At 41.5% G+C, this 17,513-nt stretch overlaps 1 protein-coding gene across 1 annotated transcript in view; it reads left to right on the forward strand.

Annotated features, from left to right (window-relative positions):
* The first annotated feature begins 5,520 nt into the window (after positions 1-5,520).
* The window catches only part of LOC133542547 (activator of 90 kDa heat shock protein ATPase homolog 1-like), a 28,015-nt gene continuing 16,022 nt past the window's right edge, over positions 5,521-17,513 (forward strand). The window contains exons 1-3 of the mRNA XM_061886781.1: positions 5,521-5,776; positions 17,138-17,328; positions 17,400-17,482. Of these exons, the coding sequence (XP_061742765.1) occupies positions 5,697-5,776; positions 17,138-17,328; positions 17,400-17,482 (354 nt within the window). The 5' untranslated portion in view covers positions 5,521-5,696. The remainder of the gene's footprint in view (positions 5,777-17,137; positions 17,329-17,399; positions 17,483-17,513) is intronic.

A 17,513-nucleotide genomic window follows, 5' to 3' on the forward strand; every position in this document is an offset into this window, starting at 1 on the left:
AAGACCAGACTTAAGACCAGGGGAGACAGGGCCTTCTCTGTGGTCGGCCCTAAGCTCTGGAACACTCTGCCCCTCCATGTTCAAACTGCTTCCACAGTGGAGTGTTTTAAGTCTCGTCTTAAGACCCACTTTTATTCTTTGGCTTTTAACACTACGTGAGTTGTGTGGTCCTCTGTCCTCTGTTGTCCTCTGTGTTTTTTATACACTTTTATTTTTATTTTACTGCTTTAATTGATTTTACCCTTTAAAATAGTTTTTAATCATATTTGTTTTTATATGGTTTTTATTGGTTTTATTTTTATTCATTTTTTGTTTTATTCAGTCATTGGTGGAGCATAATATTGTTTTTAACATGGCTGTGCAGCACTTTGGAAACGTTATTGTTGTTTAAATGTGCTATATAAATAAAGTGGATTGGATTGGATTGAAGTTTTGCCTCTAATCCGAATAGGCTTCATGGCAATCTGGAGTTTATGCTATACAATGATTCATATATTGGAGAAACGAAACAACCACTAAGGCCATGTATGGCACAGCATAGACAGGCAAATTGTTCAGGCCAAAACTCAGCTGTCTATCTGCTCCTCAGGGAGAAACGGCACTCCTTTGACAATAAAAATGTACAGATTCTGGACAGGGAGGATGGATGTTACGAAAGAGGAGTGAGGGAAGCCATTTATGTCAAGGTAGAAAAACCACCCCTGACTGAGGAGTTGGTCTGTAACACCATCTGTCTTCCACATACAACATTGTCTTTTCGACCATTCCTAAAAAATTAGCCTCCAACAAATAACAGGTGTTAGAAACATTCTGGTCCGAGAAGGTGACCAAAATACAATTTGTGCCATTTCTTTACAACTGAACGGAATGCTCACGTGGGGGATTCAGACTATTTTGATCTGGTAGTCGTCGATCCTCAGCAATCGTTCTGCCAATTGCACTTCAATGACTGTCGTTGGCTTTGACAGTTTTGATTGCTCGTTTGCATCAAAACAGTTGTTTTTCTCTCTACGGTAGGACGAAACCATCCTTGCCATAGCACACCCTCCTGGTTTATGGAGTATAAATATTTTGGATTTTGCCACCATCCACTAGCATTGATTTAACCAATTTTAGTCCAAGACTAGACTTGACCAATCGAGGTTTAGGAGCGTGAACAGATGAAGCTTACTCAAATGAGACAAACCAAACAGTTCAGTTGCGATTGATTGAATGCCTTGAGTTCAAAAGACTTGCTCGTTACTATAGAACTGTTTTTTTATTTTTATTTTGTCAATGAAACAATCACTGGTAGCAATTAGGGTTGCGAATCTTTGGGTGTCCCACGATTCGATTCAATATCGATTCTTGGTGTGGCAATTCGATTATAAATTGATTTTTTCGATTCAACGTGATTTTTGATTCAAAAACGCAATTTTTCCGATTCAAAACGATTCTGTTCACATTCAATACATTGGATTTCAGCAGGATCTACCCCAGTCTGCTGACATGCTAGCAGAGAAGTAGATTTTTTTAAAAAAGCTTTTATAATTACAAAGGACAATGTTTTATCAACTGATTGCAATAATGTACATTTGTTTTAACTATTAAACGAACCAAAAATATGACTTTTTTTATCTTTGTGAAAACACTGGACACAGTGTGTTGTCAAGCTTATGAGATGCGATGCAAGTGTAAGCCACTGTGATACTATTTAATTTTTTTATAAATGTCTAATGATAATGTCAATGAGGGATTTTTAATCACTGCTATGTTGAAATCATAACTAATATTGATACTGTTGTTGATAATATTTATTTTTGTTTCACTACTTTTGGTTTGTTCTGTGTGGTGTTTGTGTCTCCTCTCAATTGCTCTGTTTATTGCAGTTCTGAGTGTTGCTGGGTCAGGTTTGGTTTTGGAATTGGATTGCATTGTTATGGTATTGCTGTGTATTGTTTTGTTGGATTGATAATTTTTTTTGAAATTTATTTTAATTTTTTTAAATAATGAGAGTCAATTCTGAATCGCACAACTTGAGAATCGCGATTCAAATTCGAATCGATTTTTTCCCACACCCCTAGTAGCAATGTTGGTCAAAATAATTTGAATTTACGCTAATATTACTACTCTATTGGTGGGAATTATTATGACATTTTGACAATTTTATTTTCATTCTAAACAATCCATAAGGGGGCGCCATATCCCCATGAAGTGACAGTGATGTTAGTATTTACAAACCCTGTTTCAATATGAGTTGGGAAATTGTGTTAGATGTAAATATAAACGGAATACAATGATTTGCAAATCCTTTTCGACCCATATTCAGTTGAATATGCTACAAAGACAACATATTTGATGTTCAAACTGATAACCTTTTTTTTTTTTGCAAATAATAATTAACTTTAAAATTTGATGCCAGCAACACGTGACAAAGAAGTTGGGAAAGTTGGCAATAAATACTGATAAAGTTGAGGAATACTCATCCAATACTTATTTGGAACATCCCACAGGTGTGCAGGCTAATTGGGAACAGGTGGGTGCCATGATTGGGTAAAAAACAGCTTCCCAAAAAATGCTCAGTCTTTCACAAGAAAAGATGGGGCGAGGTACACCCCTTTGTCCACAACTGTGTGAGCAAATAGTCAAACAGTTTAAGAACAACGTTTCTCAAAGTGCAATTGCAAGAAATTTAGGGATTTCAACATCTACGGTCCATAATATCATCAAAAAGTTCAGAGAATCTGGAGAAATCACTCCAGGTAAGCGGCATGGCCGGAAACCAACATCGAATGACTGTGACTTTCGATCCCTCAGACGGCACTGTATCAAAAACCCACATCAATCTCTAAAGGATATCACCACATGGGCTCAGCAACACTTCAGAAAACCACTGTCACTAAATACAGTTCGTCACTACATCTGTAAGTGCAAGTTAAAGCTCTACTATGCAAAGCGAAAGCCATTTATCAACAACATCCGGAAACGCCGCCGGCTTCACTGGGCCCCGAGATCATCTAAGATGGACTGATGCAAAGTGGAAAAGTGTTCTGTGGTCTGACGAGTCCACATTTTAAATTGTTTTTGGAAATATTCGACATTGTGTCATCCGGACCAAAGGGGAAGCGAACCATCCAGACTGTTATTGACGCAAAGTTCAAAAGTCAGCATCTTTGATGGTATGGGGGTGCATTAGTGCCCAAGGCATGGGTAACTTACACTTCTGTGAAGGCACCATTAATGCTGAAAGGTACACACAGGTTTTGGAACAACCTATGCTGCCATCTGAGCACCGTCTTTTTCCTGGACGCCCCTGCTTATTTCAGCAAGACAATGCCAAGCCACATTCAGCACGTGTTACAACAGCGTGGCTTCGTGAAAAAAGAGTGCGGGTACTTTCCTGGCCCGCCTGCAGCCCAGACCTCTCTCCCATCGAGATTGTGTGGCGCATTATGAAGCATAAAATACGACAGCAGAGACCCCGGACTGTTGAACGACTGAAGCTCTACATAAAACAAGAATGGGAAAGAATTCCACTTTCAAAGCTTCAACGATTGTCATGTCCTGTTTGTTTCATGTCATGTTTATTGTTCTTCGGTCAATGGTCAACAAAGCAAACAAACAGTTGTACATTCATAGATTGAAAATAAAAAGTTGTACATTCATAGATTAAAAATAAAAAATGTTGCAGACCGAAAGGGTTTAGGCTGAAGTTAAACACTTATTGCGCCTAACCCTATAAACAATTTCAAGTACAAAATAAACTTCCGAAAATCATAAAATGTCCTTTGCACAACTTATTATAAATACACATTATAAACATGAACGTAGTTAGATTTTATACACAGTACAGGCATGTGAAATATCCCTGTGTACATATTAGACCTTTGAAGTAATTCTATATACAATACATACAAACAATTGTACTTCTATTATTATTTATATCTCATCTTTAATTTTTAATTAACATTAATCATGGTATTAACTATAATGTTAATTCAAGAGTGATATATTTTTTCAAGACATTGGTCTTAAAGTGTTTTTTAAATGTGTGAATGGAACTGGAACATTTTAAGGAATCATCCAAGCTGTTCCAAAGTTGAACTCCTCTAACAAAAACACATCTACTTTATAAGCTTGTTCTTATTTTTGCTTTCTGAAAGAAAGCTGAACCTCGGAGGTCATAGGGATTCTCTCTGGGTTTAAATCTCACTTGTAAACACAGATTAGTTTCCTCAGTTCCCAAACGTTTTTTGAGTGTGTTAAAAGAAAAGGTGATGTAACACAGTGGTGAACATACCCTTTCCCAACTACTTTGGCAAGTGTTGCAGCCATGAAATTCTAAGTTAATTATTATTTGCAAAAAAAAAAAAAAGATACTGCCCCAAGTGGAGGAGTTCAAATACCTAGGAGTCTTGTTCACGAGTGGGGGAAGAGTGGATCGTGAGATCGACAGGCGGATCGGTGCGGCGTCTTCAGTAATGCGGATGTTGTACCGATCCGTTGTGGTGAAGAAGGAGCTGAGCCGGAAGGCAAAGCTCTCAATTTACCGGTCGATCTACGTTCCCATCCTCACCTACTGTCATGAGCTTTGGGTCATGACCGAAAGGATAAGATCACGGGTACAAGCGGCCGAAATGAGTTTCCTCCGCCGTGTGGCGGGGCTCTTCCTTAGAGATAGGGTGAGAAGCTCTGCCATCCGGGAGGAACTCAAAGTAAAGTCGCTGCTCCTTCACATTGAGAGGAGCCAGATGAGGTGGTTCGGGCATCTGGTCAGGATGCCACCCGAACGCCTCCCTAGGGAGGTGTTTAGGGCACGTCCAACTGGTAGGAGGCCACGGGGAAGACCCAGGACACGTTGGGAAGACTATGTCTCCCGGCTGGCCTGGGAACGCCTCGGGATCCCCCGGGAAGAGCTAGACGAAGTGGCTGGGGAGAGGGAAGTCTGGGTTTCCCTGCTTAGGCTGTTGCCCCCGCGACCCGACCTCGGATAAGCGGAAGATGATGGATGGATGGATGAAAAAAGATACGTTGAGTTTGAACTTCAAATATCTTGTATTTGTAGTGCATTCAATTGAATATGAGTCGATAAGGATTTGCAAATCATTGTATTCCGTTTATATTTACATCTAACACAATTTCCCAACTCATATGGAAACAGGGTTTGTAGATATAATATTTATAAAGCAAGTTTAAGAATCATTGGCAAATTTTCACCTAGTCCCGGCCTTGGTGTGCATATATATGTCCTCTTTTTGGGATTTTTCAGAATATGGTCAGCCTAGCATAGCAAGTAGCTACCTTGCTAGCCTCTGTAAGCGTGAGCATTTGACACCGACAACGGGCAAAAACACCTCCTTTACTTTCACAGTTGGTGTTAGTATCGAAACGTGACTGTGATAAAATATGACAGACATAGCCAACAATGTCGAACGGACTTAAAAGATGATTTCTTTAACCGAGGTTAATGTCCGGTGTCCGCCATCTTGAACGCTACCGCGCGGTCCCCGCGAACCGGATGCAAGGGGGCGTGTCCACCGCGCCAACTTCCGTTTCCAGCAAGTTCTCTGCCTCCGCGAATAAATGCTCGAGCACGGCCGGCGGGGCTGCGGGAGGTAGACACTTCTAGAAGCAACGTGTGTTCATTCACCGGCAAGCAGAGTCGAGCGCCGCTCCTTTTTTTTTTTTTTTTTAAATAATAAAAAACAGCAGCTAAGATGGCCAAATGGGGAGAAGGCGACCCTCGCTGGATCGTAGAAGAGCGAGCCGACGCTACAAATGTCAACAACTGGCACTGGTGAGGCAGAAAGAAAGGACATTGCTAGCCAGCCGGCTAATGCTAATAGCATACCGAGCTACATGCCATGCTCACCAAAAACACCCAATTACGATGTAATGTGTTCTTAATATGGTGTGTTAACACGCCAATGTATGTCAAATGTGCTTTAATACTCGTAAAATGAAGCTAGCTTGTTGAAAGAAAGTGCATGGCAGTCAAGTACCAACACAATAGTGAGTGGTTAAAGAACCAATGGACTGCAGTCTTGTGTCATAACACGCTGCCAGTCCAAAACGTGCACGCGTCCAAAACGTGCACGCCGGTGCCGGTGGGGGAAGTCATCTTATGACGTCATAGCGAGAAGCCACTGCTTGTGTCAAACCTTCGTTGGCTCACCATGGTAACCGTGCGCTTTTTTTTTTCTTTCTAACCACCCCATGGAAAGTTCCGGAGCGTTCCAGCATTGGGAAACTTCAGATCTTAAAGGCCTACTGAAATGAGATTTTCTTATTTAAAAGGGGATAGCAGGTCCATTCTATGTGTCATACATGATCATTTCGCGATATTCCAATCCAATCCAATCCACTTTATTTATATAGCACATTTAAACAACAATAACGTTTCCAAAGTGCTGCACAGCCATGTTAAAAACAATATTATGCTCCACCAATGACTGAATAAAACAAAAAATGAATACAAATAAAACCAATAAAAACAATATAAAAACAAATATGATTAAAAACTATTTTAAAGGGTAAAATCAATTAAAACCGTAAAATAAAAGTGTATAAAAACACAGAGGACAACAGAGGACAGAGAACCACACAACTCACGTAGTGTTAAAAGCCATCCATCCATCCATCCATCATCTTCCGCTTATCCGAGGTCGGGTCGCGGGGGCAGCAGCCTAAGCAGGGAAGCCCAGACTTCCCTATCTCCAGCCACTTCGTCTAGCTCTTTCCGGGGGATCCCGAGGCGTTCCCAGGCCAGCCGGGAGACATAGTTTTCCCAACGTGTCCTGGGTCTTCCCCGTGGCCTCCTACCAGCTGGACGTGCCCTAAACACATCCCTAGGGAGGCGTTCGGGTGGCATCCTGACCAGATGCCCGAACCACCTCATCTGGCTCCTCTCGATGTGGAGGAGCAGCGGCTTTACTTTGAGTCCCTCCCGGATGGCAGATGTTAAAATGGCAGTGTTAAAAGCCAAAGAATAAAAGTGGGTCTTAAGACGAGACTTAAAACACTCCACTGTGGAAGCAGTTTGAACATTGAGCGGCAGAGTGTTCCAGAGCTTAGGGCCGACCACAGAGAAGGCCCTGTCTCCCCTGGTCTTAAGTCTGGTCTTGGGCACCACGAGCTGGAGCTGGCTTTCGGACCTCAGAGCGCGCGCAGGGATGTAAATTTGGATGAGGTCCGAGATATATTGAGGTGCCAGTCCATGTAAAGATTTAAAAACAAACAGCAATGTTTTAAAATCAATTCTAAAATGAACAGGGAGCCAGTGCAAACTCTGAAGAATTGGGGTTATATGCTGGCGTTTCCTGGCCCCTGTTAAAAGTCGTGCTGCCGCGTTCTGCCATATTTTTGCTGAAAGGATTTAGTAGAGGCTTCACGGTGGCAGAGGGGTTAGTGCGTCTGCCTCACAATACGAAGGTCCTGCAGTCCTGGGTTCAAATCCAATGGAGTTTGCATGTTCTCCCCGTGAATGCGTGGGTTCCCTCCGGGTACTCCGGCCTCCTCCCACTTCCAAAGACATGCACCTGGGGATAGGTTGATTGGCGACACTAAATTGGCCCTAGTGTGTGAATGTTGTCTGTCTTTCTGTGTTGGCCCTGCGATGAGGTGGCGACTTGTCCAGGGTGTACCCCGCCTTCCGCCCGATTGTAGCTGAGATAGGCGCCAGCGCCACCCCACAACCCCCAAAAGGGAATAAGCGGTAGAAAATGGATGGATGGATTTAGTAGAGAACATCTACGCCAACCTGTTTTTATAAGGAAGTGTATTTGTCAACGAGATGCTGCTGCCAACAGAATCCCCGCACTTCGGTCGTTGTTTATTTGTCATTTATTGTCGTCGGAGATCAGTTCCGCCGTGTGGGAATATTCTGATCATATATCGGAAAAAAAGGTATTTGTGTTCATTACCTTGTCGTTCCATTCTGTTCTCTCAAAGTTTCCAGCATTGTCCCACACACACACAACCATCCGATTGGTTACATTAAAAAACCTTATCAACCAATCTCCTTAATAGCTCAGTTGGTAGAGTGAAGAACCGTAATTGTTCATGCTGAGTTCCTTAGGGCACTTGTTCAAATCCAGCTCGAACCCATTACCTTTTTACCATGAATTGATTAACGTGGACCCCGACTTAAAGGCCTACTGAAATGAGATTTTCTTATTTAAACGGGGTTAGCAGGTCCATTCTGTGTCATACTTGATCATTTCGCGATATTGCCATATTTTTCCCTAAAGGATGTAGTAGAGAACATCGACGATAAAGTTTGCAACTGGAGAAAAGCCCTGCCTCTACCGGAAGTCGCAGACGATGACGTCACATGTTGATTGCTCCTCATATATTCACATTGATTTTAATGGGAGCCTCCAACAAAAACAGCTATTCAGACCGAGAAAACGACAATTTCCCCATTAATTTGAGCGAGGATGAAAGATTGTGTTTGAGGATATTGATGGCGACGGACTAGAAAAAAAACAAAGAAAACGCGATTGCAATCGCTTTGCATTGCGACAGATTCATATGTTTTCAGAGACCTTTACTAGGATAATTCTGGGAAATCCCTTATCTTTCTATTGTGTTGCTAGTGTTTCAGTGAGTTTCAGTACCTGATAGTCGGAAGTGTACGTCCACGGCCGGGTGTGTTGACGCGCAGTGTCTCAGGGAAGTCGACGGCAGCTTTATGGGCGGCACAAGCTCAGCTGATCTCTGGTAAGAAGCGACTTTTTACCACAATTTTCTCACCGAAACCTGCTGGTTGACATTCGGTTGGGATCCATAGTAAAGTTTCACCTCCGTGAATTTTAAACAAGGAATCACCGTGTGTTTGTGTGGCTAAAGGCTAAAGCTTCCCAACTCCATCTTTCTTCTTTGACTTCTCCATTATTAATTGAACAAATTGCAAAGGATTCAGCAACACAGATCTCCAAAATACTGTGTAATTATGCGATTAAAGCAGACGACTGATAGCTTGGATTGGGCTGGAAGAACATGTCCGCTACAACCGGTGACGTCATGCGCACGCGTCATCATTCCGCGAAGTTTCAACCAGATACTTCCCAGGAAATTTAAAATTGCAATTTAGTAAACTAAACTAGCCGTGTTTACATGTGTTGCAATGGTAATATTTCATCATTGATATATAAACTATCAGACTGCGTGGTGGGTAGTAGTGGGTTTCAGTAGGCCCTTTAAGTTAAGTAAAGTTTAATACAAAGAAGTTCAAGTACCTCGGAGTCTTGTTCATGAGTGGGGGAAGAATGTATCGTGAGATCGACAGGCGGATCGGTGCGGCGTCTTCAGTAATGCGGACGCTGTATCGATCCGTTGTGGTGGAGAAGGAGCTGAGCCGGAAGGCAAAGCTCTCAATTTACTTTTATTAGTAGATTGCACAGTACAGTACATATTCCGTACAATTGACCACTAAATGGTAACACCCGAATAAGTATTTAAACTTGTTTAAAGTTTGATGAGAATCGGCACCTCCAAGTCCATGGTTCTTGCCCGGGAAGGTGTGGAGTGCCATCTCCGTGTTTGGGAGGAAACCCTGCCCCAAGTGGAAGAGTTCAAGTACCAAGAAGTCTTGTTTCACGAGTGAGGGAAGAGTGGATCGTGAGATCGACAGGCGGATCGGTGCGGCGTCTTCAGTAATGTGGACGCTGTATCGAGCCGTTGTGGTGAAGAAGGAGCTGAGCCGGAAGGCGAAGCTTTCGATTTACCGGTCGATCTACGTTCCCATCCTCACCTATGGTCATGAGCTTTGGGTCATGACCGAAAGGACAAGATCACGGGTACAAGCGGCCGAAATGAGTTTCCTCCGCCGGGTGGCGGGGCTCTCCCTTAGAGATAGGGTGAGAAGCCCCGCACATCCGAGGGGAGCTCAAAGTAAAGCCGCTGCTTTTCCACATGGAGAGGAGCCAGATGAGGAAGTTCGGGCATCTGGTCAGGATGCCACCCGAACGCCTCCCTAGGGAGGTGTTTAGGGCACATCAAACCGACAGAAGGCCACGGGGAAGACCCAGGACAGGTTGGGACGACTATGTCTCCCGGGTGGCCTGGGAATGCCTCCGGGTTCCCCTAGATGTAGCTGGACGAAGTGGCTGAGGAGAGGAAAGTCTGGGATTCCCTGCTTAGGCTGCTGCCCCCGCGACCCGACCTCGGCTAAGCGGAAGAAGATGGATGGATGGGTAATCTAAAATGCATCATCCAACACAGATTATTATTAAGTAATCATTTCAAACTGAGCTGATGTCAGCTATGTTTTTGTGGAAAGGCTATTTCCTACTCCCCAACGTTCTTTGAAGGGGACCTATTTTGCAAAACCAACTTTTTGCACAATCTTACGTTGTAGTCAATAACTTCCTTTTTTTCTTGTTGTGGGGCAGCCTGGCTCGTGCATGCACATGTAAACTAATACAAATTGCGTATAGTTCGAACTAGGGCTGGGCGATATGGCCTTTTTTAAAAATCTTAATATTTTTAGGCCATGTCACGATACACGATATATATCTTGATATTTTGCCTTAGCCTTGAATGAACACTTGATGCACATAATCACAGCATTATGATGATTCTATGTGTCTACATTAAAACATTCTCGTTCATACTGCATTAATATATGCTCATTTTAAACTTTCATGCAGAGAGGGAAATCACAACTAAGTCAATTGACTAAAACTGTATTTATTAAACAGTTATTAAGCAGTGAAATCATGTCATTTCAAAACAAAGTGCTAGATTGTCAGTCATTTTAAAACAAGCCATTAGTGCACTTTTGTGCATGATGTCACAAAGATGACATATCAAAACAACACTTAAAGTGCAATTTTTATACAGAACACCACTACAATAGTTTAAAACGAATAAAGTGCACTTTTTTGCATGTTGTCACACAAAAAATGTCAACTGTCAAATAAAAATGAGCTGCATAATAGGAAATCAAACCGCTATGTGGTAGGTTCCTGCGGACGTTATCTCCTTATGTTGTTCACTATTTTTTTCATATGGTGTTGATGTGGAAATGTTTGCCTAGGCATTTTCTTGGTGTGGCACCGAGTGGAGATGTTGACATGCGTAGTAAGCACTCTTCGTTCTCTAGCAGGTGACTTTTCAAATGACGCTACACATTAGCAGTAATGCTACTTTTTTTTATCAACGCTTTTGCCCCACACTTGACAAATTACGGTTGTCTGTTCGACATATTCCCACTTGAACCCAAACCACCGACAGACGATGGACCCCCCGCTGTCTTTCTTGGGAATTAATTCTTCCTTTATTTGTTATCAGATTCGTACCTTATTTATTTTGTATTACACCTCGCACGGCTCCGCTAGCATCACAGCTAACGTTACCCATGCTGCTACCTCTCTGCCCCGCGAGGGCGTATACATATGTGACGTATGTAAGAAGGTGGGCTTGCGGTCTGTGAGAAGGAGAGACAACAGAGTGAGAAACGCCTTTAGTGTAATGACGGCAGCTAAAAGCAACCGCGTAAGAACGTATACTCAAATATCACGATATAGTCATTCCCTATATCGCACAGAGACAAACCCACGATATATCGGCCAGCCCTAATCCAACACAGATTAAATAATCATTTCAAACTCAGCTGATGTCAGCCATGTTTTTGTGGAAGGGCTATTTCCTACTTCCCAACGTTCTTTGGAAAGGACCTATTTTGCAAAACCAAATTTTTCCACAATCTTACGTTGTAGTCACCCCCGCACCCCCCTCTATCCTCTTGTTGTGGGGCAGACTGGCTCGTGCATGCACATGTAAACTAATACAAATTGCGTATAGTTCAAACTTATTTCTGTCATTAGACTATGGATTTGATTGATTGAAACTTTTATTAAATTTGCACAGCACTCATTAGACTCTATGGATTTGATTGATTGAAACTTTTATTAAATTTGCACAGCACTCATTAGACTCTATGGATTTGATTGATTGAAACTTTTGATAGTACATTGCACAGTACAGTACATATTCCATACAATTGACCACTAAATGGTAACACCCGAATAAGTTTTTTAAGTCGGGGTACATGTTAATCAGTTCATGGTAAAAATATATATTATCAGCATAATACAGTTATCACACAAGTTAATCATCAGAATATATACATTTGAATTATTTACATTATTTACAATAAGCGCTAGACACTACAACATGGCTGACGGGGAGAAGACAGGGCCCCGCCCGGAGTTGCAGCCACCGCGGCGGTGAAGCTGGGTAGTTGTGGGATCGAGGTGGGGTGTCAGAAAAAAAAAAAAGATTTCTGAATTAATGGCGATTTTCAATTTGTAACAATTTTTACTCTATTCCAAAAAATGAAAACCCCCTTTGGAAAAAAATCTACATTTATTTATGTTTTTAATCTGTCCTGTCCAGCCACACGGGAAAATCATACTATTGATGTAGATGATCTAAATCTGCTGTACAGATTTATTTTACAAAAGAGAAGTGTTGGATGCTTCTCTTGTTGCCTTATTTTTATTTGACTTTATTAAATGTTTGGGTAGAATTGTATTAAACAAAACCAGTGTTAAGTAATTCATTAGAGCTGTTTATAGCTTAATGTAGTTAATCAACTGGCACCCAATGTTATTAAAAAGTATTGCTTTTGAATTGAGAATCGTTTTGAATCGGGAATCGATTCTAAATCAAACCATTCCCCTGAGGAATCTAATTCAATCATGTGATGGCCAAATATTCACAACCCTAATATGTGCACATATCTGTGTAGTAGTAGTAGTAGTCCCTGGGTGCGTGTTGTGTTCATAAGACCCAAAGTCTCTACCCTCTGCCGCCCAGAACAGCGTCAACATCCCAGTGTCTTTGAAGAATGGGGGAGGGATTTCAGAGTATCTTTCGCTGAAATGGTCTCAATTGTAGATAAGGAAAATAACGTATGATTCTTAAAACTGTCATTTAGGGCCAGGCGATGTATTGATACAGTCAAAATATCGCGGATTTGTCTCTGTGCGATTTAAAAAATGACTATCGTGATATTCGAGTATACATTCTCACACAGCTACTTTTAGCTGCTGCCATTAAACTACAGGCTCTTCTCGCTCTTTCCTTTCTCTCCTTCTCACAGACAGCAAGCGCGCCTTCTTACACACCTCACATACTGTTGCGTCATACGTCACATACGTATACGCCCTCGCGGAACAGAGAGGTAGCGGAATGGGTAACGGTAGCTGTGATGCTAGCGCAGCCGTGCGAGTGGTAATATGAGAGAAAGAAGATGTGAATGAAGGAAGAATTAATTCCCAAGAAAAACAGCAGGTGGTCCATCGTCTGGCGGTGGTTTGGCTTGAAGTGGGAATATGTCGAAAAGACAACCGTAATTTGTCAAGTGTAGTGCTAAAGCGTTGATACAAAAAGTAGCATTACTGCTAATATGTAGCATCATTTGAAAACTCACCTGCTAGAGAATGAAGAGTGATTACTTCGCATTTCAACATTTCCGTTCGGTGCCACACGCTACACCAGGGGTCGGGAACCTTTTTGGCTGAGAGAGCCATGGAAGTCAAATATTTCAAAATGTATTTCCGTGAGAGCCAAATAATATTTTTTAACACTGAATTAGGGCTGGGCGATATTTCCTATTTTTAATATCGCAATATTATTAGGCCATATCGCGATATACGATATATATTACAATATTTTGCCTTTAATGAACACTTGATGCATATAATCACAGCAGTATGATGATTCTATGTGTCTACATTTAAACATTTTTCTTCATACTGCATTAATATGTGCTACTTTTAAACTTTCATGCAGAGAGGGAAATCACAACTAAGTCAATTGACCAAAAGTGTATTTATTAAACAGTTATTAAGCAGTGGCACAAACATTCAAGTCATTTACAAAACATAAATTGCAAGATTGTCAGAGACATTTTAAGTGTGAAATAAAAATGAGCTGCATAATAGGAAATCAAATGGTATTTGTCCTTCACTAAGGTTATTAAATTCTCTAGCGAGTGACTTTTCAAATGATGCTACATATTAGCAGTGATGCTACTTTTTATAGCAACGCTTTCCCCCCCCCACACTTGACAAAATACGGTTGTCTGTTCGACATATTCCCACTTGAAACCGAACCACCGCCAGACGATGGAAACTTTGCTGTTTTTATTGGGAATTAATTCTTCCTTCATTTGTTACCAGAACCACAGCATCTTTCTCTCGTACGGCTACGTTAGCAGCTAACGTTAGCCACGCCACTACGTCTCTGCTCTGCGAGGGCGTGTGTATGTGACGTATGACGTGACAGTTTGTGACGTATGTAAGAATGTGAGCCTGCTTGTCTGTGAGGAGACACAGGAAAGAGTGAGGAAAACCTAAAGTGTACGCCCGCAGCTAAAAGTCTTGCGTGAGAATGTATACTCGAAAATATTACGATATAGTCATTTTCTATATCGCACAGAGACAAACCCGCGATATATCGTATATATTGATATATCGCCCAGCCCTACACTGAATACAACTAAATGCGTGCATTTTTAAGGAAGACCAACATTTTTAGAGTATAATAAGTCTCTTATTCTTTTTAATAACATTATTCTAAAAGTTAACCAATAATAAATATAATACTTCTTACCATTAATGCGACATCTTGAACAGGTGCGTTTAGAAAACGGATGGTTGGATTAAAATGCATGAGAATTTTTTATAATTTGAACGTTATTTTTAACACTGATTACCAGCGGAATTATTAATTACTTATCGTGTTAAGCAATGTCAGCTAAGATTTATCTGAGTGCCAGTTGGAGTCATCAAAAGAGCCGCATCTGGCTATAGAGCCATAGGTTCCCTACCCCTAAGCTACCATCAAAATGCCGAGGCAAACATTTCCATATCAACACCGTATGAAAAAAATGGTCAACAACAGAATTTAATAACGTCCGTAGTAACCTACCACATTGCGAAGGACGAACATTATTTGATTTCCTATTATGCAGCTCATTTTTATTTGACACTTAAAATGTCTTTGACAATCTTGCACTTTCTGTTTCATGAAATTACATGAACGTTTATGCCTTTGCTTAATAACTTAAATAAATACAGTTTTGGTCAATTTACTTAGTTGTGATTTCTTTCTCTGCATGAAAGTTTAAAATGAGCATGTATTAATGCAGAATGAAGAAGAATGTTTTAATGTAAGCACATGGAATCATCATACTGCTGTGATTATATGTATCAAGGAAAAATATCGAGATATCGTGTATCGCGATATGGCCTAAAAATATCGAGATATTAAAAAAAGGCCATATCCCCCAGCCCTACTGTCACTAGACGCGCTATGGATGTGCTAAAAACTACCAACATGGCTGACGGGGAGAATACGCCCACAAAACGGTGCATCCTGATGAGACGACCAGAAAGCAGTTTGAAGATGGTTGATAAATCGTAATTTCTGCAAAGTTTTGACCAAATAACTATTGGACCACAAGGAAAACATTTATATGTACAGTTGTGATCAAAATTATTCAACCCCCACACAATTTTGGTGTTTTAGCAAGTAGGGCATTTATTCCGTATTTTGTTTATAGTCATATCAAATAAAGAGGCATTAAATAGACAAATGCAACTTGAATTACATTACATTTTGTAAAATACCAAACAGTGTCATTTCTCTTAATATCTCATTGACAAAATTATTCAACCCCTTGAAGATCATAACTCTTAAGAACAGAATTTGAATAAGGTCTTTTCAATCTGGTGTTGAAAACACCTGTAGATGTGATTAGAACCATAACGAGCAACAATTAAACTGATTGAAAAAGACTGTTACGCTCAGCTTCTTGTAGATGGTCAATGGTGTATTTGCAACATGGTGAAGTCCAGGGAGTGGTCAAAGAAGTCAAGAGAGGAGGTAATTTCTCTTCATAAGAAAGGATATGGATATAAGAAAATAGCAAAGACATTACACATTCCAAGAGACACAGTTGGGAGCATAATTCGCAAGTTTAAAGCTAAAGGCAGAGTGGAAACACTACCTGGGCGTGGTAGAAAGAGGATGCTGTCCGGTATTTGGAGCGTACAGTGGTGAAAACCCCCCGGGTAACAGCTGAGGAACTACAACAGGACATTGCAGAGGGGGGAACGCAGGTTTGGTTCCAGACAATAAGGCGCGCACTACGAGATGAAGGCCTCCATGCCAGAACTCCCAGGCGCACCCACCTTCTGACTACCAGGCACAAGTAAAATAGACTCCAGTATGCCAAAAATCATCTGGACAAACCCCAAAGGTTTTGGGAAACTGTTCTATGGAGTGATGAGACAAAAGTGGAACTCGTTGGGCCTATGAATCAACGTTATGTCTGGAGGAGAAAAATGAAGCTTACAAAGAGAAGAACACCTTCCTACTGTTAAGCATGGTGGGGGGTCAATCATGCTCTGGGGCTGTTTCTCTGCCTCAGGTACCGGGAATCTCCAGCGCGTTCAAGGCATTATGAATTCTATTTCCTACCAGGATATATTAGCTGCAAATGTCATGAAGTCAGTGATGAAGCTGAGGCTTGGGAGACGTTGGACCTTCCAACAGGACAACGATCCCAAGCATACCTCCATATCAACATCAGAGTAGTTGCAGAAGAAGGGCTGGAAGACTCTGGAGTGGCCTTCACAGTCGCCAGACCTAAATCCTATAGAAAACCTGTGGTGGGACTTGAAGAAGGCAGTTGCAGCACACAAGCCCAAGAATATGAATGAACTGGAGGCCTTTGCCCAAGAGGAATGGGCTAAAATACCTGTAGATGGTTGCAAGAAGCTTGTGTCCGGTTATGTATCACCTTTGAATGATGTCATTACTGCCAAAGGGTGTTCTACTAAGTACTAAAGATGCATGTAACTAGGGGGTTGAATCATTTTGTCAATGAGATATTCTGAAAAATGTCCTTTTTTGGTATTTTGTAAAATACAGTGTTACAATTTAAGTTGCATTTGTCTATTTGTCACATCTTTATTTGATATGACTATAAACAAAATACGGAAAAAATGTCCAACTTGCTAAAACACCAAAATTGTGTGGGAGTTGAATAATTTTGATCACAACTGTATAAAAAAAATCATAAATTTGAGCCCTGCTGTGCGTTGGTATGGCTGTTCAACCATGGATTCCTCCCTCACAGGACGGAACGGGATGCCACAAGCTGGTCGTCCGACAAATTGAAAAGCCTCCTTCTGGGGCTGTGCGTGGAGAACGAGGAGGGCTGCTGCGAGGTCTCTGAGGTCAGCAAGTTGGAAGGCGAGGCGTCGATCAACAACCGCAAAGGGAAACTTATTTTCTTCTACGAGTGGAACATGAAGGCAACTTGGACCGGTGAGTCCAATGCCGGAGACATTGTTGTTCTATGACGCGACATAACCCCCCATGCACTTCTTTTTCTTCAGGAAAGTCAAAATCAGGAATCAAATACAAAGGGACCATCGAGATTCCCAACCTGTCCGACGAGAACGACATGGAGGATCTGGATGTAAGCATTCCCAGTGTTTCGGAGCGCAAGA

The sequence above is a fragment of the Nerophis ophidion genome, linkage group LG24, assembly GCF_033978795.1.
Source record: "Nerophis ophidion isolate RoL-2023_Sa linkage group LG24, RoL_Noph_v1.0, whole genome shotgun sequence".
Taxonomy (NCBI): Eukaryota; Metazoa; Chordata; class Actinopteri; order Syngnathiformes; family Syngnathidae; genus Nerophis; species Nerophis ophidion.